Genomic DNA, 27,307 nt, shown 5'->3' on the forward strand with positions numbered 1-27,307 from the left:
ACCCTGCTCTCTTGCCCACATGTCTGTCCTTGGCTTGCTGCATTGTTCCAGTGAAGCCCAACGCAAACTGGAGGAACAACACCTCATCTTCCGACTAGGGACTTTACAGCCTTCCGGACTGAATATTGAATTCAACAACTTTAGGTCGTGAGCTCCCTCCCCCATCCCCACCCCCTTTCTGTTTCCCCCTTCCTTTTTTTTTCCAATAAATTATAAAGATTTTCCTTTTCCCACCTATTTCCATTATAAAAAAAAAATAAAAAAAAAAAACCCCACTAGAGCTATACCTTGAGTGCCCTACCATCCATTCTTAATTAGCACATTCGTTTAGATAATATCACCAACTTTAACACCTATGTGTTCTATTGTACTATTGTCGTTGACATCTTTTGATGATCTGCTTCTATCACTGCTTATTTGTCCCTACAACCACACCACCCCCCTCCACCTCTCTGTCTCTCTATCCCTCCGCCCCCCACACACACACCTTAAACCAGCTTATATTTCAACTCTTTCTTAGACTCTAACTCAAGTTCTGTCGAAGGGTCATGAGGACTCGAAACGTCAACTCTTTTCTTCTCCGCCGATGCTGCCAGACCTGCTGAGTTTTTCCAGGTAATTCTGTTTTTGTTTTGGATTTCCAGCATCCGCAGTTTTTTTGTTTTTAACTCAATCTTTACAGTCCAGAAAGGAACTAGTCAAAGACATACACAAAATATTAAATGGCACAAATAGGTTAACCAACCAATTTATATTAAACCAGAAAATTAGAGAAGAAGAATGTATGAAAAATAGTTTTAAAACTTCTTCAATGAAGCCTGGTCAAAATTTGGCAAGCTAGTCAAGTCAAAATTATTGAGCAATCGAGGTGTACAAGATTATGAGGGGCAAGGACAGGGTGGATAGGGAGCAGCTGTTCCACTTAGTTGAAGGGTCAGTCACGAGGGGACAAAGTTCAAGGTGAGGGGCAGGAGGTTTCGGGGGGATGTGAGGAAAAACTTTTTTTATCTAGAGGGTGGTGATGGTCTGGAATGCACTGCCTGGGAGGGTGGCAGAGGCGGGTTGCCTCACATCCTTTAAAAATTACCTGGATGAGCACTTGGCATGTCATAACATACAAGACTATGGGCCAAGTGCTGGTAAATGAGATTAGGTAGGTGGGTCAGGTGTTTCTCACGTGTCGGTGCAGACTCGATGGGCCGAAGGGCCTCTTCTGCACTGTGAGATTCTGTGATTCTGTGAAAGTCAAAATGAGGATAGCTGCAAAAATAAAAGACAAACTTGCATTTACATTGCATCTTTCATGACCTCGGGACATTCCCAAAGCATTTTATAACCAATTAAATACTTCTGACAATTTTTTTTATTCGTTCATGGGATATGACTTCACTGGCTGGGCAATCATTTATTGTCCATCCCTAATTGCCCTTGAGAAGGTGGTGGTGAGCTGCCTTCTTGAACCTCTGCAGTCCATGTGTTGTAGGTACACCCACAGTGTTGTTAGGAAGGGAGTTCCAGGATTTTGACCCAGTGACAGTGAAGGAACGGCGATATATTTCCAAATCAGGATTGTGTGTGGTTTGGAGGGGAACTTGCAGATGGTGGTGTTGCACTGTTGGAATGTAGGAAACACAAAAGCCAATTTGTGCACAGCAAACTCCCACAAAGAGCAACAGGCAATCTGTATTTTGCAATGTTGATTGAGTGATAAATATTGGCCAGGACATCAGAGATAATTCCACTGCTTTTCTCCAAAATAGTGCTATGGAATCTTTTACATTCACCTTACACCTCATTTGAACGGCAGCAGCTCTTAAAATGCAGCACGCTCTCCGTACTGCACTGGAGTGTCAGCCTAGGTTTTAAGTGTTCATCTTTGGAGTGGGAGAGTTAGTGTTCTAGAGAGAGGAGCTTCAATGAGCATTTGAGATGATGCAGAAAAGATTCACCAGAATGGTTCCAAGGATGAGAGACTTCAGTTACGTAGATGAATTCAATAAGTTGGGACAGCTCTCCTTGGAAAAAAGTTTAAGAGATTTGGTAGAGATATTTAAAATCATGAGGAGTCTGAACAGAGTAGATAGGAAGAAACTGTTCCCATTGGTGGAAGGTTTGGGAACAAGATGACGCAGATTTAAGGTAATTGGCAAGAGAAGCAATGGCGACATGAGGAAAAACTTCTTCACACAGCGAGTGGTTAGAATCTGGAATGCAATACCTGAGAATGTTGTGGAGGCAGCTTCAATCATGGCTTTCAAAAGAGAATTGGGTCATTCTTACTGAAGAGGAAAAATTTACAGGGTTCAAGGAAAAAGCAAGGGGGTGACACAAGGTGAACTGCTCCTTCAGAGGGCCAGCACAGACATGACAGACCAAATGGCCTCTTTATGCTGTAACTATTCTCTGATTCAATGAATGACTGTTTCTCATTTTGTTCTTATTCTGCCTTAGTTCAAATTCAAACAAACCTGGATTTCAACTCAGAGTGAAACCTAGCAGCACAGCTTTAACAATTAGGAGAATTATGAAGAACAAACACGTCAGATTCTCCCAGTTACTGACCAACTTAACTACCCTTACAAATCCACTAATCCTTGTTGAGTATCTGAACTGGCAGAGGTGCCTGGGAACAAATGTCCTCCAGAAGTGGATTACATAGTGTGTCGCTAAGCTGCTCCAGTGATAAGAGGAGCTGAAATCAGACAGCTTACCCAACAACCCACCTCAGGTTCTGTTTGTTGTCATGGAAACGCTGCATCTCCTGACGTATTCCCTGTAGTTCTGCCTCTAGCTGGCATTGCTGATTATATCCATCAAAATCATCATCTGAATCTTAGGGGCAGGGGAGAGAGCAAAAAGAATTAACCACGTGTGGCACTCTGAAGCAGAGTTGGGATTTTCTTCCTCAAAAAAGGAAGGCTGACCTTCACAGGAAATATTCAAAACATCACAGCAAAAAAAAAAGAGACATCACTTACACTAACTTCATTCTTTGCAATGTTGGGCATTCTGTACACACCCTAGATTAACCTGATCGCTTGTGTTTAGAGGGTGCATGTAAATGTGCTTGTGATGTTACAGATAGATGACGATGCATGTAGTTCCTCATTATATAAAGTCCCAGGATCAGCATCACATTACAGTTTGCACTAATCTCTCAGAATGTGGAAGAATAGTGTGATTTTGGTGTGAAGAAGTGATTTTGATGTGGAGCAAACAAATCTGTGAGGCTCTAATTTTAGGCCGGCTTTACAACTCCTTCATTAGGTCAGAAGCTTCATAATTCATTATGCTTCTTTTAACTCAAGAAAGAAAACAAGAGCGAAAGCATTAGTATGCAAATTCACGCATTAGTAGTTAAACCCATTCCAGTTGCTCTGTTGAAAACCCTCAACCATGAATAATAAAATTATCGTGGGCCATTTGGAGCTGTGAAGACCTGGTAATTCAGGTAACTCAGTTCTAATGCACTTTATATTCCTTACTTGTTTGGTTTGAATTTTCTTATTCTGGACTGTTCTTAGCCTTATCAATATGTCAATTCATGATTCAACCCGAGTGTCCATCCAGACACGGAGAGAAACACAGAAACAACACATCAAAGGTTGGAGTACAACAGGGAGGGAGGAATGCTTATATTTACATAAGGGCCTTTCACAAGCTCGGCACATCACAAAGTTCCACAGCCTTTGCTTTTCAAGTGTAGGCATCATTGGTTTGTCGGCAAATACAGTAGCCAATTTGCACACAGCAACATCCCACAAACAGCAATCAGAAAGTCGTAAAAACAAAAACAAAAAACTGCGGATGCTGGAAATCCAAAACAAAAACAGAATTACCTGGAAAAACTCAGCAGGTCTGGCAGCATAGGCGGAGAAGAAAAGAGTTGACGTTTCGAGTGCTCATGACCCTTCAGCAGAACCATCAGGAAGTCGGTTGTATTGTTTGTGAAGTAATGATGGACAGGACAGAGATTCCCCACACTCCTTTGCTCTTTTTCAAAACAGAATCACTGCATCTTTTACTTCCACCTGAATAGGCAAAGCCTCTGTTTAACATTTTATCTGAAACACTCCCTTAAGTACTGAATGGTTACTGAAATGTGAGACCAGATTAGGATTCACATAGATAAAAGCAAAAAACTGCTAAAAGCTCCAGACCTGCTGAGTTTTTCCAGGTATTTTGTTTTTGTTTAGGATTCACATCCTGGAATGGGTTAAAAGCAAAGAACTGCAGATACTGGAAATCCAAAACAAAAACAGAAACACCTGGAAAAACTCAGCAGGTCTGGCAGCATCGGCAGAGAACAGCACAGTTGACATTTCGAGTCCTCATGACCCTTCAACAGAACTAAGTAAAAATAGGAAAGGGGTGAAATATAAGCTGGTTTAAGGGGGTGTGGGGGGTTGTTGGGACAAGCAGCCAGTAATAGGTGGAGATAACCAAAAGATGTCACAGACAAAAGGACAAAGAGGTGTTGAAGGTGGTGATATTATCTAAAGGAATGTGCTAATTAAGAGTAGAAAGCAGGACAGACAAGGTACAGATAGCCCTAATGGGGGTGGGGTGAAGGAATACTAAAAGGGCTAAAAGGTAGAGATAAACAATGGGTGGAAACACATTTAGAAATAATGGAGATAGGTGGGAAAAGAAAAATCTATATAAATTATGAGAAAAAACAAAAAGGACGGGGAAGAAATGGAAAGGGGGTGGGGATGGAGGAGAGAGTTCATGATCTAAAATTGTTGAACTCAATATTCAGTCCGGAAGGCTGTAAAGTGCCTAGACGGAAGATGAGGTGCTGTTTGTAGCAAGCCAAGGACAGACATGTGGGCATGAGAGCAGGGTGGAGTGTTGAAATGGCAAGCGACAGGGAGGTCTGGGTCATTCTTGCGGACAGACTGAAGGCATTTTGCAAAGCGGTCACCCAGTCTGCGTTTGGTCTCTCCAATGTAAAGGAAACCACATTGGGAGCAACGAATGCAGTAGACTAAGTTGGGGGAAATGCAAGTGAAATGCTGCTTCACTTGAAAGGAGTGTTTGGGCCCTTGGAGGGTGAGGAGAGAGGAAGTGAAGGGGCAGGTGTTGCATCTTCTGCGGTTGCATGGGAAGGTGCCGTGGGAGGGGGTTGAGGAGTAGGGGGTGATGGAGGAGTGGACCAGAGTGTCACGGAGGGAACGATCCCTCCTTGTGGGAGTTGGAAGGCTTGTAATGGATATTGGTGGACAGTCTATCAGCAGAAATTGAGACAGTGAGGTCAAGGAAGGGAAGGGAAGTTCAATTATTCAATATCCATTACAAGCCTACCAACTCCCACAGCTACCTCGACTACAGCTCCTCACACCCCGCTTCCTGTAAGGACTCCATCCCATTCTCTCAGTTCCTTCGCCTCCGTCGCATCTGTTCTGATAATGCCACTTTCAAAAACAGTTCCTCTGACATGTCCTCATTCTTCATTAACCGAGGTTTTCCGCCCATGGTGTTTGACAGGGCCCTCAACTGTGTCCGGCCCATCTCCCGTACATCCTCACGCCTTCTCCTCCCTCCCAGAAACATGATAGGGTCCCCCTTGTCCTCACTTATCACCCCACCAGCCTCCACATTCAAAGTATCATCCTCCGCCATTTCCGCCAACTCCAGCATGATGCCACCACCAAACACATCTTCCCTTCACCCCCCCTGGCGGCATTCCGTAGGGATCGTTCCCTCCATGACACCCTGGTTCACTCCTCCATCACCCTCTACTCCTCAACCCCCTCCCACGGCACCTTACCATGCAACCACAGAAGGTGCAACACCTGCCCCTTCACTTCCTCTCTCCTTACCGTCCAAGGGCCCAAACACTCCTTTCAAGTGAAGCAGCATTTCACTTGCACTTTCCTCAACTTAGTCTACTGCATTCGTTGCTCCCAATGCGGTTTCCTCTACATTGGAGAGACCAAACGCAGACTGGGTGACCGCTTTGCAGAACACCTTCGGTCTGTCCGCAAGCATTACCCAGACCTCCCTGTCGCTTGCCATTTCAACACTCCAGCCTGCTCTCTTGCCCACATGTCCATCCTTGGTTTGCTGCATTATTCCAGTGAAGCTCAACGCAAACAGGAGGAACAGCACCTCATCTTCCGACTAGGCACTTTACTGCCTTCCGGACTGAGTACTGAGTTCAACAATTTTAGATCTTGAACTCTCTCCTCCATCCCCACCCCCTTTCCGTTTCTTTCCCCTCCTTTTTGTTTTTTCCAATAATTTATATAGATTTTTCTTTTCCCACCTATTTCCATTATTTTTAAATGTATTTCCACCCATTATTTATCTCTACCTTTTAGCCCTTTTAGTATTCCTTCACCCCACCCCTAGATCTATCTGTACCTTGTCTGTCCTGCTTTCTACTCTTAATTAGCACATTCCTTTAGATAATATCACCACCTTCAACACCTTATGTCCTTTTGTCTGTGACATCTTTTGGTTATCTCCACCTACTACTGGCTGCTTGTCCCAACAACACCGCGCCACCCCCCCCCCTCCCTTAAACCAGCTTATATTTCACCCCTTTCCTATTTTTACTTAGTTCTGTTGAAGGGTCATGAGGACTCGAAATGTCAACTGTGCTGTTCTCTGCCGATGCTGCCAGACCTGCTGAGTTTTTCCAGGTATTGCTGTTTCTGATTTTATCCTGGAATGGGGATTGAAACCATGATCTTTTAACTTGGGGGAGAGAGTGCTACCACAGTGTCAAGCTGATAATGTGATGGACTTTGGCTACAGTAGTACTGAATTTGTCATGCTGACATTGTGTTGGCTGAATATCAGCTTCTTTTGATGGATCGCTTCTGTCGTTACTGATTTAATCCAAAAATCAACAAGTTTTTATTCATTAAAAATATTCCTGGTAGTTATCCATTTACCCGTGTCCTGAAAAACCAGGTTACAGCATCCTGACCCGGCTCTGAAATCATCTGGCGAGAGCAACTGTGGATTTGTGTGCGACTTCCTGCTCGAAACCCTCTTGTCCTGTTGAATCTGGTGAACATCAGCGAAGTCACTATGCCTGTTCAGATCCACGTTTGTCTAAAATCAAAGCAGAAGCATTCAGTTAGATCCACTGCCCTTCTTGCCCCCTACAAAAACACAAACAGAAAGAGATCTTTTCGAGCGGTGGAGCAGGCTTCAAGGGTTGAATGGCCTACTCCTGCTCCTAAGTCCTATGTTCCTATGAAACTCTCACATACACAGTATCTCATCATTTATCTCAGATATTTCCCAAAAGGCTTCACAATTAATCATCTTGAACAGCTGTCTGGCCTAGACAGCTCTGGCTGATAAGGACATCACTCAGACTCCCCCTCAATATTCAGCAGTCAAGAGGTTGCAATGGAGCAAATCGATTGATCCAATAATGGTGCTTCATTGATTGAATGTCCAGCTTGTCAGGTTGACCCATGACCTTTCAGGAAATCACTGCTAGCCAGTATAATTTGAACTACTGGGAATGCTTACACTAAGTGCATTTGAGAACAATTTACTTTGAGACCCTCAGGGATTACCTTTCTTCAGATGCAATCAAACTCACTGTTATTGTGCAAGAGAGAAAAGCTATATAGTTAAAAGCAAAATACTGCGGATGCTGGAAATCTAAAACAAAAACAAAAATTGCTGGAAAAACACAGCAGGTCTGACAGCATCAGTGGAGAGAAGGACAGAGTTAACGTTTCGAGTGCAGATGACTCTTCTTCAGAACTAAAGAGAAGTAGAAATGTGGTGAAATATGTACTGTTTAAGGCGGAGTGGGACAGATGAATCTGGATAAGAAGGCCAGTGGAGGCAAAGGAGAGATTGCAAAAGATGTCATAAACAAAAGGTCAAAGGGGTGTTGATGGTGGTGGTACTGGCTAAAGGAGGTGCTAATGGTGACATTGAGAATAGAAAGCAGAATGAGCAAGTGACAGATGGCCCTGGTGGGGGGACGGGACAGTGTGGGAGAAAAGATCAAAATAGGTTAAAAGGTGGGGATAAAACACTGAATGGAAATAAATTTTAAAATTAATAGAAATGGGTGGGAAAAAAATGTATATATAAAACTTAAAAAATAAACATTTGAAAAAAAGGGGGATCAAAAAGAGAGTTCATGATCTGAACTTGTTGAACTCAATGTTAAGTATGGAAGACTGTAAAATGCTTCATCGGAAAATGAGGTGTTCTTCCACTTTGCGTTGAGCTTCACTGGAACATTGCAGCAGGCCAAGGGGTATGCGGAACATTCCTTGTTCCAGTACTACTTAGGCCCCCTCCCACAACTCTTTCTCCAGTTTTTGATGACTGTTTCAGTGTTGTTTCATGTTCTCATCTGGGCCAGGAAAAATTTATTAATTTTGCTTCCAATTTCCACCCCTCCATCACTTTCACATGGTCCATCACAGACACTTCCCTCCCCTTCCTTGACCTCTCTGTCTCAATTTCTGGTGATAGACTGTCCACCAATAATCATTGCAAGCACACCGACTCCCATAGCTACCTCGACTACAACTCCCCGCACCCTGCTTCCTGTAAGGACGCCACCCCATTCTTTCAGTTCCTTCGCCTCCGTCGCAACTGTTCCAGTGATGCCACTTTCCTAAACAGTGCTTCTGACATGTCTTCCTTAACCAAGGTTTCCCACCCACAGTGGTTGACAGGGCCCTCAACCGTGTCTGACCCATCTCCTGCATCTCTGCCCTCGCACCTTCTTCTTCCTCCCTGGACAATGATAGAGTCCCCCTTGTCCTCACTTTTCACCCCACCAGCCTCCGTATTCAAAGAATCATCCTCTGCCATTTCCGCCAACACCAACATGAGGCCACCACCAAACACATCTTCCCTTCACCCTCCCATCAGCATTCCATAGGGACCATTCCCTCTGGGACACCCTGGTCCGCTCTTCCATCACCTCCTATACCTCAACCACCTCCCAAGGCATCTTCCCATGCAATTGCAGAAGGTGCAACGCCTGCTCCTTTACTTCCCCCCTCCTCAACGTCCAAGGGCCCAAACAAACACTCCTTTCAAGTGAAGCAGCACTTCATTTGCACTTCCCTCAATTTAGTCTACTGCATTTGCTGCTCCCAATGCGGTTTCCTCCACATTGGAGACACCAAACGCAGACTGGGTGACCACTTTGCGAAACACCTTTGGTTTGTCGGCAAACATGACCCAGACCTTCCTGTCGTTTGCTATTTCAACACACCACCCTGCTCTCATGCACACATGTCCGTCTTTGGCCTGCTGCAATGATCTAGTGAAGCCCAACGCAAACTGGAGGAACAGCACCTCATCTTCTGATTAGGCGCTTTACAGCCTTCCGTACTTAACATTGAGTTCTACAACTTCAGATCATGAACTCTTTTTCTTTCCCCCCGCTTTACATATACATTTTTCCCCACCTATTTCTATTATTTTTAAAGTTTATTTCCATTTGTTGTTGTATCCCCACCTTTTAACCTATTTTGATCTTTTCTCCCACACCATCCCCTCCCCCCACCACTCCCCCACTAGGGCCATCTGTCACTTGCTCATCCTGCTTTCTACTCTTAATGTCACCATTAGCACCTCCTTTAGCCAGAAAAAAAGAGAGCTCATGATCTGAAGTTGTTGAACTCAATGTTAAGTACCACCAGCAACACCCCTTCGACCTTTTGTTTATGACATCTTTTGCAATCTCTCCTTTGCATCCATCTATCACTGGCCTTCTATCCAGCTTCACCTGTTCCACACCCTTTATACAGTATACATTTCACCACATTTCTAGTTCTTTTTAGTTCTGAAGAAGTCATCTGGACTCAAAACATTAACTCTTTCTCGCCACAGATGCTGTTAAACCTGCTCAGTTATAGTGGGGGTGTAGTCGGGGGAGGAGACAGTGTGGGAGAAAAGATCAAAATAGGTTAAAAGGTGGGGATAAAACAATGGAGATAAATTTTTAAAATAATAGAAATAGTGGGAAAAAAATGTATATATAAAACTTAAAAAATAAATATTTGAAAAAAGGGGATCAAAAAGAGAGTTCATGAACTGAACATGTTGAACTCAATGTTAAGTACGAAAGGTTGTAAAAAGCTTCATCGGAAAATGAGGTGCTGTTCCTCCAGTTTGTGTTGAGCTTCACTGGAACATTGCAGCAGGCCAAGGGGTATACAGAACATTCCTTGTTCCAGTCCTACTCAGGCCCCCTCCCACAACTCTTTCTCCAGTACATCAATGACTGTTTCAGTGTTGTTTCATGTTCTCCTCTGGGCCTGGAAAAATGTATTAATTTTGCTTCCAATTTCCACCCCTCCATCACTTTCACATGGTCCATCACTGACACTTCCCTTCCCTTCCTTGACCTCTCTGTCTCAATTTCTGGTGATAGACTGACCACCAATATTCATTACAAGCCCACCAACTCCCACAGCTACCTCGACTACAACTCCTCACACCCTGCTTCCTGTAAGGCCTCCATCCTATTCAATCAGTTCCTTCGCCTCCATCGCATCTGTTCCGGTGATGCCACTTTCCTAAACAGTGCTTCTGACATGTCTTCCTTAACCAAGGTTTCCCACCCATGGTGGTTGACAGGGCCCTCAACCGTGTCCGACCCATCTCCCGCGTCTCTGCACTCGCACCTTCTTCTTCCTCTCAGAACCATGATAGAGTCCCTCTTGTCCTCACTTTTCACCCCACCAGCCTCCGTATTCAAAGAATCATCCTCTGCCATTGCTGCCAACTCCAACATGATGCCACCACCAAACACATCCTCCTTTCACCCCCCAGTCAGCATTCCATAGGGACCATTCCCTCCAGGACACCTTGGTCCGCTCTTCTATCACCTCCTATACCTCAACCACCTCCCACGGCACCTTCCCATGCAATTGCAGAAGGTGCAACACCTGCCCCTTTACATCCCCCCTCCTCACTGTCCAAGGGCCCATACAAACACTCATTTCAAGTGAAGCAGCACTTCACTTGCACTTCCCTCAATTTAGTCTACTGCATTTGCTGCTCCCAATGCGGTTTCCTCTACATTGGAGACACCAAACGCAGACTGGGTGACCGCTTTGCGAAACACCTTCGGTTTGTCGGCAAACATGACCCAGACCTTCCTGTCATTTGGCATTTCAACACACCACCCTGCTCTCGTGTCCACATGTCCGTCCTTGGCCTGCTGCAATGATCCAGTGAAGCTTAAAAAATAAATATTTGAAAAAAGGGAGGGGAAAAAAAAGAGTTCATGATCTGAAGTTGTTGAACTCAATGTTAAGTACGGAAGGCTGTAAAGTTCCTAATCAGAAGATGAGGTGCTGCTCCTCCAGTTTGCGTTGAACTTCACTGGAACATTGCAGCAGGCCAAGGGGTATGCGGTACATTCCTTGTTCCAGTCCTACTCTGGCCCCCTCTGACAACTCCTTCTCTGGTACATTGATGACTATTTCAGTGTTGTTTCATGCTCTCATCTGGGCCTGGAAAAATTTATTAATTTTGCTTCCAATTTCCACCCCTCCATCACTTCCACATGGTCCATCACTGACACTTCCCTTCACTTACTTGATCTCTCTGTCTCAATTTCTGGTGATAGACTGTCCACCAATATTCATTACAAGCCCACCAACTCCCACAGCTACCTCGACTACAACTCCTCACACCCTGCTTCCTTTAAGGTCTCCATCCCATTCACTCAGTTCCTTCGCCTCCGTCACATCTGTTCCGGTGATGCTACTTTCCTAAACAGTGCTTTTGACATGTCTTCCTTAACCAAAGTTTCCCACCCACGGTGGTTGATAGGGCCCTCAACCGTGTCCGACCCATCTCTCGCGTCTCTGCCCTCGCACTTTTCTCTTCCTCTCAGAACCATGATAGAGTCCCCCTTGTCCTCACTTTTCACCCCACCAGCCTCCGTATTCAAAGAATCATCCTCTGCCATTGCTGCCAACTCCAACATGATGCCACCACCAAACACATCTTCCCTTCACCCCCCCGGCGGCATTCCATCGGGACCATTCCCTCCGGGACACCCTGGTCCGCTCTTCCATCACCTCCTAAACGTCAACCCCCTCCCACGGCACCTTCCCATACAATTGCAGAAGGTGCAACACCTGCCCCTTTACTTCCCCCCTCCTCACCGTCCAAGGGCCCAAACAAACACTCCTTTCAAGTGAAGCAGCACTTCACTTGCAGTTCCCTCAATTTAGTCTACTGCATTTGCTGCGGTTTCCCCTACATTGGAGACACCAAACACAGATTGGGTGACCGCTTTGCGAAACATCTTCGGTTTGTCCGCAAACATGACCCAGACCTTCCTGTCGTTTGCCATTTCAACACACCACCCTGCTCTCATGCACACATGATCCTGCAAAGATCCAGTGAAGCCCAACGCAAACTGGAGGAACAGCACCTCATCTTCTGATTATGCACTTTACAGCCTTCCGTACTTAACATTGAGTTCAACAACTTCAGATCATGAACTCTTTTTTTTTCCCCCCTTTTTTCAAATATTTATTTTTTAAACTTCACTGGAACATTGCAGCAGGCCAAGGACGGACATGTGGGCACAAGAGCAGGGTGGTGTGTTGAAATGGCAAACGACAGTAAGGTCTGGGTCATGTTTGCCGACAAACCAAAGGTGTTTCGCAAAGCGGTCACCCAGTCTGCGTTTGGTGTCTCCAGTGTAGAGGAAACCGCATTGGGAGCAGCAAATGCAGTAGACTAAATTGAGGGAAGTGCAAGTGAAGTGCTGCTTCTCTTGAAAGGAGTGTTTGTTTGGGCCCTTGGACAGTGAGGAGGGGGGAAGTAAAGGGGCAGGTGTTGCACCTTCTGCAATTGCATGGGAAGGTGCTGTGGGAGGTGGTTGAGGTATAGGAGGTGATGGAAGAGCGGACCAGGGTGTCCCAGAGTGAATAGTCCCTATGGAATGCTGACGGTGGGGGGTGAAGGAAAGATGTGTTTGGTGGTGGCATCATGTTGGAGTTGGCGGAAATGGCAGAGGATGATTCTTTGAATACGGAGGCTGGTGGGGTGAAAAGTGAGGACAAGGGGGACTCTATCATGGTTCTGAGAGGAAGAAGAAGGTGCGAGTGCAGAGACGCGGGAGATGGGTCGGACACGGTTGAGGGCCCTGTCAACCACTGTGGGTGGGAAACCTTGGTTAAGGAAGACATGTCAGAAGCACTGTTTAGGAAAGTGGCATCACCGGAACAGATGTGACGGAGGCGAAGGAACTGAGAGAATGGGATGGCGTCCTTACAGGAAGCAGGGTGTGAGGAGTTGTAGTCGAGGTAGCTGTGGAAGTTGGTGGGCTTGTAATGAATATTGGTGGACAGTCTATCACCAGAAATTGAGACAGAGAGGTCAAGGAAGGGAAGGGAAGTGTCAGTGATGGACCATGTGAAAGTGATGGAGGGGTGGAAATTGGAAGCAAAATTAATAAATTTTTCCAGGCCCAGAGGAGAACATGAAACAACACTGAAACAGTCATCGATGTACCGGAGAAAGAGTTGTGCGGGGGGCCTGAGTAGGACTGGAACAAGGAATGTTCCACATACCCTTGGCCTGCTGCAATGTTCCAGTGAAGCTCAACACAAACTAGAGGAACAGCACCTCATTTTCTGATCAAGCATTTTACAGCCTTCCGTACTTAATATTGAGTTCAACAACTTCAGATTATGAACTCTTTTTTTTCCCCCCCCTTTTTTCAAATATTTATTTTTTAAGTTTTATGGATACATTTTTTCCCAACTATTTCTATTATTTTTAAATTTTATTTCCTTTCATTGTGTTATCCCCACCTTTTTTGATCCCCTCTCCCACCACACCCCCACTAGGGCCATCTGTCACTTGCTCATCCTGCTTTCTACTCTTAATGTCACCATTAGCACCTCCTTTAGCCAGGAAAAAAAAGAGTTCATGATCTGAAGTTGTTGAACTCAATGTTAAGTACCACTATCAACACTCTTTCGACCTTTTGTTCATGACATCTTTTGCAATCTCTCCTTTGCCTCCATCTATCAGTGGCCTTCTATCCAGCTTCACCTGTTCCACCCCCCCTTATACAGTATATATTTCACCACATTTCTACTTCTTTTTAGTTCTGTAGAAGAGTCATCTGGACTCAAAACATTAACTCTTTCTCTCCACAGATGCTGTTAAACCTGCTGAGTTTTCCAGCAATTTTTGTTTTTGTTTAAGCTATATAGTGATGTAGCCCTGGGGTGCTCCTGCAGAGATGATTCACCAGCAAAACCAAGAACTACCTATGTATATATCGGAGCACTGATTTGTGCTTTTCCCCTCAATTTTCTCCCATCCTACCTTTAACACACCAACTGCTTGCTGAGGTACAGTTCCATAGATGCCTGTTAATCTCCATTGCCTCATGCGAGATTTAGTGACAGAGGCATTACAACCAAATCCAATTCAGTCACTCAATCCTGATGTCCCATTCAAAATTAATGTTTCCTGCAGGGGAACTGAACAGTGGGAATGGGAAGGTCAGCCTTCCCTATAACCAGGCCTGCTGAGGCCAAGTGCAGACCTCCACTGTTCCCGCAGCTGGGAACAGCTGCTTCAGATCTCCCAGCTCTGACTGACTTAGCAACCCCCTGTCTAAGGAAAGAGCTTGCATTTATGTAGTAACTTCTGTGGATTAAACTTATTCCATGTTATTTCAGAAACAATGAGTTATTTTTTGAACCATTTGGTTGTTTGGTTACTTTTGAAGTTAATAAGATTGTTATGTTTTGGGACTGTCTCTTTAATATAAGGTAAAATTGAATAGTGAAGGGGTCACTTGATTGCTCTGAGTGGCTTGGTTGCTATGGGGGCAAAGGCGGTCCCAGATTGACTTACTGGGAAGAAGGTGCTAGATATTGATAACTGTAGACAATGGCAAAAGCAGCTGTGCTGATTGTGGGTCAGAAGATGTAGAATCTTTATGGAAGTAAGAAATAACATGGGGAAGACAACACTGGTGGGTGTAGTTTATAGGCCCCCTAACAGTAGCTATACTGTAGGACAGAGAATAAATTAGGAGATAATGGAGGCGTGTAAAAAAGGCAGTACATTAATCATGGGTGACTTCAATCTTCATGTAGATTGGGAAAATCAAATTGGCAGAGGAAGATATGAGCAAGAATTCATAGAATGTATTCAGGACAGTTTAGTTTGCTAGAATAATATGTTGCGGATCCAACCAAGGATCAGGCTATTTGGATCTGGTAATGTATAATGAGACAGGTTTAATAAATGATCTCAGAGTAAAAGATCCCCTAGGAAACAGTGACCAAAACCTAGTAGAATTTAGCATTCAGTTTGAGAGCGAGAAACTTGGGTCGGAAACAACTGTGTTAAACTTAGTAAGGGTAATTACAAAGGAATGAGGGCAAATTTGGTTGGAGTGGACTGGGAAAGAGGTTTACCAAAAAAGACAGTTGTTGAACAATGGCAGATGTTTAAGAAAATAGTTCAATACTCACAACAAAGATATATCCCAGTGAGGAAGGAGGATACTAGGAAGGGAGTAAACTATCCATAGTTAACCAAGGAAGTTAAGGATAGTATCAAATTGAAAGATAAAACATGCAATGTGGCAACGTTTATTGGTAAGCCAGAAGATTGGGAAAGTTTTAAAAACCAACAAAAGATGACCAAAAAAACAAGAGGGAGAAAATAAACTTTGAGGATAAACTAGCAAGTAATATAAAATCGGATAGTAAGAGATTCTTTAAAATATAAAAAGGAAGAGGAGGCCAAAGTGAACATAGGCCATTTCGAGAAAGAGGCTGGGGAAATAATAATGGGGAACCAGGAAATGGCAGAGGAGTTAAATAAATACTTTGCATCAATCTTCACAGTAGAAGACATTAATAGCATTCCAAAAATACTAAGGCCTGAATTTTTCAGGTGGTGGGTGGGCTTGGCAGGAGTGGGTGGTCGTGGAGTTGATCGCCACCCACGATCGGCTCTACACCACCATTTTATGCGGGCGGGCCAATTAAGGCCCGCCTAGCGTAATACACGAGCCATAACACTCAGCACTACCTGTGCAGGTGGAGGAAGGAGGGAGAGTTGGGGCCAGCGCAAAAAAGCGCTTCAATCTCCCGGAGCTGTCTCAGGGAGATTGAATCGATGTTCAAAAAAGTTAAATAAAAGGTTTAAAAATGTATTTAAATATGTCCCCTCCTGTGACTGTGTCACATGAGATGGAACATGCTTTTATATTTAGGAAAAAAATTTTATTTATGGATGAGTTTTTCTAAAAAACGCAAAGGCCACTTGGCCTTTTCACCTGCCCGCCAATCTTAAGGTTGGACAGGCAGAGTTACTAATGACAACAATTACTTTCTTAATTACATATTCACGGAGGAAATGTTGTGGGACTGCGCGATGACATCGGGATGCACGCCCGACGTCATCGCACGTCGTTTAACGCTTTGGCGTGTCAGGCCCGTCCCCGCACGCCGACTGAAAAATCCTGCCCTAAATAATCAAGGGGCAAAAGGCGAGGAGGAAATAAATACAACAGCTGTCATTAGAGAAAAAGTATTAGGGAAACTGATGGGGCTAAAGGCTGATAAGTCCCTTGGACCTGATGGTTTGCATCCTAGGATATTAAAGGAAGTAGCTACAGATATAGTAGATGCATTGGTAGTAATCTTCCAAAAATCTTTAGATTCTGGAAAATTTCCAGAGGATGGGAAAACTGCCAATGTAACATCCTTATTCAGAAAAGGAGGGAGGCAAAAAAAGAGTAACTATAGGCCAGTTAGCTTAACATCCGTCACTGGGAAAATGTTAGTCTATTATAGAGGATGTAATAGCAGAGCATTTATAAATCCAATAATATAATCAAGCAGAGTCAGCATGGCTTCATGAAGGGGAAATCATGCCTGATAAATTTATTAGAATTCTTTGAGGAGGTAACAAGCAGGATAGATAAAGGGGAACCAGTAGATGTAATATGTTTGCATTCACAAAAACGTTCGATAAGGTACCGCACATAAGGCTATTTAATAAGAACCCATGGTGTTGGGGGTAGTATATTAGTATGGACAGAGGATTGGCTAACTAATTGAAGATAGAGTTGGGATAAGGAGGCATTTTCAAGATGGCAGCCTGTAACCAGTGGAATGCCACAGGGATCAATGCTGGGGCCACAACTATTTACAATATATATTAATGAAATGGATGAGGGAAGTGAATGTACTATTGCCAAGTCTGTGGATGACACAAAAATAGGTGGGAAGGCAAGTAGTGAGGATGACAGAAAGAGTCTACAGAGGGATATAGACAAGTTAAGTGAGTGGGCAAAAACTTGGCAGATGGAATATAATGTGGGAAAAGGTAAGGTTATGCACTTTGTCAGGAAGAATAGAGGAGCTGAATATTATTTAAATGGAGAAAAACTGTAGAAAGCTGTGGTACAGAGGGATTTGGGAGTCCTTGTGCATGAATCCCAAAAAGCTAGCATACAAGTTCAGCAAGTAATAGGGAAGGCAAATAGAAGGTTGGCCTTTATTTCAAAGGGAATGGAGTATAAAAATGGGAAAGTCTTGCTAAAACTACACAAGGCACTAGTTAGATCACACCGAGAATACTGTGAACAGTTTTAGTGCCCTTATTTAAAGAAAGATATAGTGGCATTGGAGGCAATTCAGAGAAGGTTCACTAGGTTGACCCTGGGTATGGAGGGATTTTATGAGGAGAGGTTGAGTAGATTGGGTCTGTACTCAATGGAGTTGAAAAGAATAAGAGGCAGCCTTATTGAAACATATAAGGTTCTTAGGGGTTTGACAGGGTCGATGCTGAGAGGCTGTTTCCTCTTCTGGGAGAGTCTAGGGCGAGAGGGCATAATCTCAAGGTAAGGGATCACCCATTTAAGACAGAGATGAGGAGGAATTTCTTCTCTGAGGGTGGTGAATCTGTGGAATTCTTTACCGCAGAGGGCTGTAGAGGCTGGGTCGTTACGTATATTTAAGGCTGAGATAGGCAGGTTTTTAATCAGTAAAGGAATCAAGGGCTATGGGGAAAAGGCAGGAAAGTGGAGTTGAGGATTATCAGATCAGCCATGATCTCATTGAATGGCAGAGCAGACTTGATGGGCCAAATGGCCTACTTCTGCTCCTACGTCTTATGGTCTAACCGTAGCTGGAGATTTTCAGTTGTGTTAATAGCTAAATGGGGAATTTGTCTGTAATTTAGAGCATAGGTTGCCTACTGAATAGTGTTTAGTGTTGTTTTTATTTTGTCATCACAGTAAAATTTATTCGAGGCAGAATTAGATAGACTTTTGATTGACAAGGGAGTCAAGGCTTATGGGGGCAGGCAGAAAAGTGGAGCTGAGACCACAACCAGATCAACCATGATCTTACTGAATGTGGAGCAGGCTTGAGGTTTGAATGGCCTACTCCTGCTTCTATGTTCCTACGTTGCTAATATTCTTAAAATTTGAAATCTTTTTTAAAGTTATCATTGACTTCAGGGATTGTATCACTTTGCATACACTTAAGACACAACAAGAGTTGAAGATAGCAGGCAATGTGCTTTAGGATAAGGAATGAGCTGGAAAGTTCTGAGCAAATTGCAGTTTATGAACATGGGTGATTGCCAAGAGAGCATGACTGTATTAGAGCATTGAGGCAATGATGGTATGGTTGAATGTTCCCACAGCAGTGGAGTGAGCCAAGTGGTTGAAGTTCTGGAGGTGGAAACGAGTATCCTTAGTGATGGTGAGGTGCAAACCTCAGCTCACAGTTCAGCATATCACAGATTCTGCCTCAGCGAAGTTGTCAAGGGAGGCAGAATCAGCATCTGGGGGGGAAAACAATTCTGTGGGGAGAGGGTGGAGGCTAATGTGCTGGCTTTGGTCCCATTGATGTTCAACAGGAAGAGGCTCAATATCGGACAGCATAACCACAGTCTTGGAATCAAGCAGAGATGTCAACCTGCAGCGCTGTACATGCAGAAGATGACATCAGACCATTGCACGTTCTCAATTCCCTGATTTAAAAAACCTCCTATTTTACTGAGGTAATGCATCCAAGGTGCATTTTTATCCATTAACAGTCACACACACATTCAGTGTTCTGTACTGCAAAGGACAACTGTATTGAGTCACATCATGGTCAGACATAACATTCGTTATTCTCCCTGTAAGAGAAAGCTAATAGCTCCTCCTCTGACACTCAGACCACTTCAGCAGTCAGCCTGCAAGTTTCTGCACATTGAAGTCAGCAGGAAGCTGGAGAGTGCAGGAGTGGATAACTAGGTCTTAATGCTCAAGTTTACACATATGGAAGAGACACCAAGATGAGGTATCAGGAGGGTGTCTGGTGTTAACTGGAACAAACCACAAGAATCAGCATCTTCAGAAAGGTGAGAAGATTGGTAAAAAAAAAATACACAGATGAATAACACAGTCTTACATTCACTTTCTCTTTCCCAAGTAACAGGAATGCAGATGGGGGCAGCAGGAGTTCCTTTGGCACTGGCTGCTCCTGCTGGCTATCCATGGTTGTCTTTGAAGAAAAGTGGGCAATGGGAAAGGAAGCCTGTAGCTGCACAGTTTGTAGATTCTTTGTCTCTTTAGCAAAACATAACGATTGACAAGAAGCACCTTCAGTGGCATCATTCTCAGAATGGTCACCTAGGCTGATGGGACCCCTTACGTCAAGGGTTCTGGTTTGTGTTGGGCTCTCCATTACTGGCAGATCAGTTGTAGTTGCTGTTGCAGAGTCCAGTCTCGATGCATTGCCGCTGAAACCAATAAAAGGCTTGATTATAAATTAATAATTGTGCGCTAATAATTCAGTATTTCATCATTAATCTGGAAATCGTATTGGCAAACAGCAACTGGAAGCTGCTGTCAATGCTGGAACCGAATCATATGATTAGTCCACACCCGCTGGAATCCTAACTCACCAAGAGTCCAAGGCTGCTGGAATTGCACTCCACAAGTCAGCAACTTCAGAAAAGAGAAGCCCTCAGCTTATGTATTAAAAGAAAACTATTGAAGGAGATTAAACTCATGGTTTCTACACTATTAAACGAGCAGTGTCAGTAAGAAAGAACTCTTAATCTTTGGGCAGTATGCTGCCTCTTTCTGTTAGCAGTGAGAAGATATCAAATTTGATTTCCACATTTTTTTTTAAAACTTATTTCCTTCCCTTCTCCTCTGAAACCTTGTTTGCCCTGCACCTCCCTTACCCCCAGAGGGTAAGTAAATTGTACCTGTTCCATCATAGCACTGCCCGGTCACTCGCAGGAGATACTTAGCATGCATCAGCTTGAAAGGCCCTTTAACTTTATTTTGTGTTTACTTCCCCCCACGTTAGTCTCTCTTTGACCTAATAAACAATGAATTGTCAGTGGGCTACTCACCATTGGGCAACTCCACCTTGTTCTCACACCTACACATTGGCATTCTCCAGGAGTCGCTAGGCAGGCACCAAGAGTGGGAATTCTGACCGACCAATTTCACCCCACACCCCCAACAACACAAGGGGTGCCTCAGAGCACTCTTGCATAGCACTAACTCAAACCAAGGATCAAACCTGTGAATTCCTGCTCCACACAGCATAGCATTTGGGAAATATAGGGAGAAGTTGCATGCCATAGATGCTGGCAGATGGTTCACTTCTTGATCAAGCAGACTGCTCAATGTCACCCCTTGTCCAGTTTACAAAATGGTAGATCTTAAAAGAAAGGGACATTTTCTGCCATATAATGGTGTTGTTTCTATCTCATTATGCACAGCTCTCATACAATACATAACAAAGCAGGACCTTCTGGACTAGCACCTAGGCAAAGACATTCTGTTGCCGTCAGCCCATTAGGTTTGATTCCCTGCATGAACCAAGTTGGCTGCTCGCAGGTAAGGAGGCGGTAAGAGTTCTACAAGAGAACCAAAATCCTCTACAAAAACAAAAATACCTGGAAAAACTCAGCAGGTCTGACAGCATCTGCGGAGAGGAACACAGTTAACGTTTCGAGTCCATATGACTCTTCAACAGAACTAAGGAAAGATAGAAAAGAGGTGAAATATAAGCTGGTTTAAGGGGGGCGGGGTGGGATAGAGGGCCAGTGATAAGTGGAGATAACGAAAAGATATCATAGACAAAAGGACAAAGAGGCGTTGAAACTGGTGATATTAAAGCGAGTTTTAGTAAACACCTTGTCAAACACCAGGAGAGAAATGGAAAGCAATGAAAGTGAACAAGGCAAAAAAGAGAGACGGAAATCCTGTCGGAGAGAAGAGCAATACTTCTTCAAGGTAGGCATTCATTGAAGAGAAGTGGCAGTCAATTAAACACGAAGATAAAATCAAAATACTGCGGATGCTGGAAATCCTTTACAAAAACAAAAATATCTGGAGAAACTCAATAGGTCTGACAGCATCTGTGGAGAGGAACACAGTTAACGTTTCGAGTCCGTATGACTCCAACATAACTAAGGAAAAATAGAAAAGATGTGAAATATAAGCTGGTTTAAGGGGGGGGGCGGTGCAGGTAGAGCTGGATAGAGGGCCAGTGATAGGTGGAGATAACCAAAGGATGTCATAGACAAAAGGGCAAAGAGGTGTTAAAGCTGGTGATATTAAAGCCAGTTGGGTTAGGTAGGAGAAAAACTGAACTCAGCCAGGATCCTCATTCCTGATTGCTGACCAGTAGAGCCTGCTGGAAAGCCTGCATTGATGATCAGAATCAGGATCAGGCTGGGTTGTGATGACCTTCAAATACAAATAGTCATCCAATACTCTAAGCTAATATTTTAAGTCTAAGTTCCCACAGAAACAATGCAATTTGTGTGAGCTACAGGAAGGCGACCAGCAATTGCAGACTCTTCACACTGGAGAGCAGGAAAGAAAACCCAGATAAAGTGAAAGATCATAATGAATAATACACTGAATTTGAACACATGGAAGTCAAAAATATTTGCAAATTAAAGCAAAGAAGAAAAGGATCAATAAAGATCAATTTTTTAGACCATCTTTCACAACATCAAGATGTCTGAAAATAATTCGCTGCTTTTGATGTGCTATAACTGTTGTAACATAGCGGAAAATAGTACTGATTTGCACAGAGTAAGATTCCACAAACAGAAATTAGATAAATGAGCTGATCATCAGTGTTGGTGATGTTGATAGAGAGATAAATATTGGGCAGGACACTGGGAGAATTCCCCCCACTCCTCTTCAAATAATGACCCTGAATTTTCTTACATCTATTTGAGAATAGTCAGCAGCAGCTTCATCAGAAAATAAATATCCCTGAAACTCATGTGATAAAAGCAGATTGGCCCTAAAAACTGTACTGATTCACACAAACTGGTAGGTCCCAGTTTGATCTCTGGACTGCCTCGAATTAGTTGAGTCATCATTTAAGTTGTTACAATTGCCCTCAGAGTCCCTGAGCTGGTGAAGGGAAATAAAATCATCTGGGATCCCGAATATGATCATTTGCCCACTGACCCTGGTGGAAAGTGCAGGTAGATATCAGGTGAGAACAAGATCTGACTTGTTGGTGATGCCCTCTGCAGTTCAATATTCTACTGCCACTTACTGTCTAGGTTCAAGCATGGAGCATTACCACATCATAAAGCTGTTATTAAGGGCTTCCATCATCATTTAATGATTCATAATAAGTATTATATACTGGAATTATATACTTTATCACCTGCAAGCCAAACAGAAGCCCAAAAATCTGATTATGGCACCAGTTCAGGTTGAATTCCCATGACTCGCTGATGTAGTCGCACTTGCTGATTACGCAGGGTGATTAGTTTGACTTATTCCATGTGGATTGGCATTGTGGGAGGATGAGGGAAATGTTATTGTCTGCAGTAAGGCATACAAGCTAGAAAATTGCTAATGGTGAATGCTTGTGGATATCAAAACAATCTCACTCTGAAAGGCTTATATGAGGAATAAGACTGGCAAATATCAGAGAACACAATTATGCAGTAACTCAGTCTCAAAACAAAGTCCATTGTAGAGAAATCAATATTTAATGACTAGTTTTAGTTTAAATCACATAATTAAAGATTACTGATCAGTTAACCTTATGGTATACTATCCTTTTAGATTGTAACTAATAGAAGACGGCAGCATTTAATATCACATGACTCTATTGAGCTTCATTTGACAGAGAAAGACACCATGGGATTTTAGACACAATGAGGTAACATACTAGTGATAAAAACAAAAAAACTGTGGATGCTGGAAATCCAAAACAAAAACAGAATTACCTGGAAAAACTCAGCAGGTCTGGCAGCATCGGCGGAGAAGAAAAGAGTTGACGTTTCGAGTCCTCATGACCCTTCGACAGAACTTGAGTTCGAATCCAAGAATGAGTTGAAATATAAGCTGGTTTAAGGTGTGTGTGTGGGGGGCGGAGAGATAGAGAGACAGAGAGGTGGAAGGGGGGGTGGTGTGGTTGTAGGGACAAACAAGCAGTGATAGAAGCAGATCATCAAAAGATGTCAACGACAATAGTACAATAGAACACATAGGTGTTAAAGTTAAAGTTGGTGATATTATCTAAACGAATGTGCTAATTAAGAATGGATGGTAGGGCACTCAAGGTATAGCTCTAGTGGGGTTTTTTTTTTATATAATGGAAATAGGTGGGAAAAGGAAAATCTTTATAATTTATTGGAAAAAAAAAAGGAAGGGGGAAACAGAAAGGGGGTGGGGATGGGGGAGGGAGCTCACGACCTAAAGTTGTTGAATTCAATATTCAGTCCGGAAGGCTGTAAAGTCCCTAGTCGGAAGATGAGGTGTTGTTCCTCCAGTTTGCGTTGGGCTTCACTGGAACAATGCAGCAAGCCAAGGACAGACATGTGGGCAAGAGAGCAGGGGGGGAGTGTTAAAATGGCAAGCGACAGGGAAGTTTGGGTCATTCTTGCGGACAGACCGCAGGTGTTCTGCAAAGCGGTCGCCCAGTTTACGTTTGGTCTCTCCAATGTAGAGGAGACCACATTGGGAGCAACGAATGCAGTAGACCAAGTTGGGGGAAATGCAAGTGAAATGCTGCTTCACTTGAAAGGAGTGTTTGGGTCCTTGGATGGTGAGGAGAGAGGAAGTGAAGGGGCAGGTGTTGCATCTTTTGCGTGGGCATGGGGTGGTGCCATAGGAGGGGGTTGAGGAGTAGGGGGTGATGGAGGAGTGGACCAGGGTGTCCCGGAGGGAGCGATCCCTACGGAATGCCGATAAGGGGGGTGAATGGAAGATGTGTTTGGTGGTGGCATCATGCTGGAGTTGGCGGAAATGGCGGAGGATGATCCTTTGAATGTGGAGGCTGGTGGGGTGATAAGTGAGGACAAGGGGGACCCTATCATGTTTCTGGGAGGGAGGAGAAGGCGTGAGGGCGGATGCGCGGGAGATGGGCCAGACACGGTTGAGGGCCCTGTCAACGACCGTGGGTGGAAAACCTCGGTTAAGGAAGAAGGAGGACATGTCAGAGGAACTGCTTTTGAATGTAGCATCATCGGAACAGATGCGACGGAGGCGAAGGAACTGAGAGAATGGGATGGAGTCCTTACAGGAAGCGGGGTGTGAGGAGCTGTAGTCGAGATAGCTGTGGGAGTCGGTGGGTTTGTAATGGATATTGGTGGACAGTCTATCACCAGAGATTGAGACAGAGAGGTCAAGGAAGGGAAGGGAAGTGTCAGAGATGGACCACTTGAAAATGATGGAGGGGTGGAGATTGGAAGCAAAATTAATAAATTTTTCCAAGTCCTGACGAGAGCATGAAGCGGCACCGAAGTAATCATCGATGTACCGGAGAAAGAGTTGTGGAAGGGGGCCGGAGTAGGACTGCAACAAGGAATGTTCCATATACCCCATAAAGAGACAGGCATAGCTGGGGCCCATGCGGGTACCCATAGCCACACCTTTTATTTGGAGGAAGTGAGAGGAGTTGAAGGAGAAATTGTTCAGCGTGAGAACAAGTTCAGCCAGACGGAGGAGAGTAGTGGTGGATGGGGATTGTTCCGGCCTCTGTTCGAGGAATAAGCTAAGGGCCCTCAGACCATCCTGGTGGGGGATGGAGGTGTAGAGGGATTGGACGTCCATGGTGAAGAGGAAGCGGTTGGGGCCAGGGAACTGGAAATTGTTGATGTGACGTAAGGTGTCAGAGGAATCATGGATGTAGGTGGGAAGGGACTGGACAAGGGGAGAGAGAAGGGAGTCAAGATAACGAGAAATGAGTTCTGTGGGGCAGGAGCAAGCTGAGACGATCGGTCTACTGGGGCAGTTCTGTTTGTGGATTTTGGGTAGGAGATAGAAGCGGGCCGTCCGAGGTTGGGCGACTATCAGGTTGGAAGCTGTGGGAGGGAGATCCCCAGAGGAGATGAGGTCAGTGACAGTCGTGGAACTCGCAGACACTTCCTCCTACCTCTCCCTGGACCATGACCCCACCACTGAACATCAAGCCATTGTTTCCAGGACTGTTATTTGAATTCTACTCTGTTTTGTTTGATGAACATTAATTGAAAATCTTTTAGTTAATGACTCTACATCATTAAATAACGCCTGCGTGTCGTTATTAATTATTGCTAAATACTTATCAGTCCAAACTTTACCCTCAGTGGGAAAGAAGAGTAGGGAGGGGAGAGGAGGAAGAGGGAAGAAGTGAGAGAGAAACTGAGGAGGAAAGGGGGTAGGAGAAATTGGAGAGTAGAGGGAACGTTGGAGATAATGTGTAAAATCTTATTCTTATAGACATATATGTTTAGGGTGAGGATTTGGTTTAATCCCACATGATTAAATTTTTTGCTTTCCTTTGTCTTATAAATAGAATACAGATTTGTGCTGCAGCTAGAAACAATGAAATGGTTGAGTTGTTAATTCCCAGGATACTTCAGAATATGGATCACATTGAGAAAGAAAGAGTTGATCAACAAGGAGAGGATCTTTTGCTTAATAAGGGCACTGAAATAGGAAGCAGTGGCATTAGAAAGTGAGACAATAGGCCCCTAGATGGTAAACAAGGTTGGCCAGCTGTGTTTTTTTGTTTTGGTCACGAACAACCTCTCATTTCTGGGAGTTTTGTTCACAAAAACTCTCAGCACACCATATTGAATCATGAAGGATAATATGCATGACCAGAGGCCTGTAAAGATCTTGAACTATGAGTTGTAGAGACAAAAGTGATAGAACTAACAATGGTTGCATCTCTACCCAGATAGTGAAATATATTTTATTCATCTGTATGACTAGTGTTTAGACATCAGTCAAACACAAACTGTTCAGCTATGATCATATTCTCTGAGAGGGAGAATTGCAGGACATAAGGCAGGGAGGAAAATGGGTTCAGGAGATGAAAAAGGGGAGAATAGAAAGGAGAGGAGAGGAAAAGGTTGGGGATGAGGATAAGGAAGGCACAGAAGGAGGACAGGAGGGAGGGATAGATGGAGAGATGGCAGAAAGTGGAAAACTTCCGAACATATGAAATAGGATCAGAAGTAGGCCGATCGAGCCTACTCCACCATTCAATAAGATTATGGTTGATCGGTTTGTGGTTCAAGTTCCACATTCCCATCTTACCCCGATAACCTTTGATTCCCTTGCCTAAAAAGAATCTAACTACCTTTGCCTTAAAAATATTCAGTGAGCCTCACCTCTGCCGCCTTCTGAGGCAGAGAGTTCCAAAGTCGCACAACCCTCAAAAAAAAATTCTCCTCATCTCTGTCCTATAGGGGAAACCCCTAATTTTAAAACAGTGGCCCCTAGTTCTGGACTCACCCGCAAGTGAAAACATGCATTTCGTGTCCACCTTGTCAAGACCATTCAGGATCTTGTATACTTCAGTCGTCACCCCTCACTCTTCTAAACTCCAGTAGAAACAAGTCCAGCATGCCCAATCTATCCTCATGAGGCAACCTGCTCATTTCAGGAATCACTCTAGTAAACCTCCTCTGAACCACCTCCAACACACTTACATTCTTCCTTAAATAAGGCCAAAACCACGCACAATATTCAAGACGCGGTCTCACCAATGCCCTGTATAACTAAAGCATAACACCCTTACTTTTATGTTCAGTTCACATAGAAAATTGGAGCAGGAGTAGGCCACTCAGCCCTTCGAGCCTGCTCCGCCATTCATTATGATCATGGCTGATCATCCAACTCAATAACCGGCTCCCGCTTTCTCCCCATATCCTTTGATCCCTTTCGCCGCAAGAGCTATATCTAACTCCTCCTTGAAAACAAACAATGTTTTGGCCTCAACTACTTTCAGTGGTAGTGAATTCCACAGGCTCATCACTCTCTGGGTGAAGAAATTTCTCCTAATCTCAGTCCTAA

The 27,307-nt window shown here is 44.0% G+C and overlaps 1 protein-coding gene across 6 annotated transcripts in view; it reads right to left on the minus strand.

Annotated features, from left to right (window-relative positions):
• sfi1 (SFI1 centrin binding protein) overlaps nucleotides 1-27,307 on the minus strand; it is a 151,414-nt gene that overhangs the window by 16,624 nt on the left and 107,483 nt on the right. For 4 of the 6 annotated variants that reach the window (XM_041202035.1, XM_041202037.1, XM_041202034.1 and 1 more), the window contains 3 exons: nucleotides 19,428-19,758; nucleotides 6,906-7,068; nucleotides 2,724-2,832 (listed from right to left, as the gene is read on the minus strand). In XM_041202035.1, coding sequence (XP_041057969.1) covers nucleotides 2,724-2,832; nucleotides 6,906-7,068; nucleotides 19,428-19,758 — 603 coding nt within the window. Of the gene's footprint in view, nucleotides 1-2,723; nucleotides 2,833-3,865; nucleotides 4,032-6,905; nucleotides 7,069-19,427; nucleotides 19,759-27,307 lie in introns of those variants that run through there. The other 2 variants (XM_041202036.1, XR_005944702.1) reach the window with 2 other exon arrangements.

Source organism: Carcharodon carcharias, chromosome 13 (assembly GCF_017639515.1).
Source record: "Carcharodon carcharias isolate sCarCar2 chromosome 13, sCarCar2.pri, whole genome shotgun sequence".
Taxonomy (NCBI): Eukaryota; Metazoa; Chordata; class Chondrichthyes; order Lamniformes; family Lamnidae; genus Carcharodon; species Carcharodon carcharias.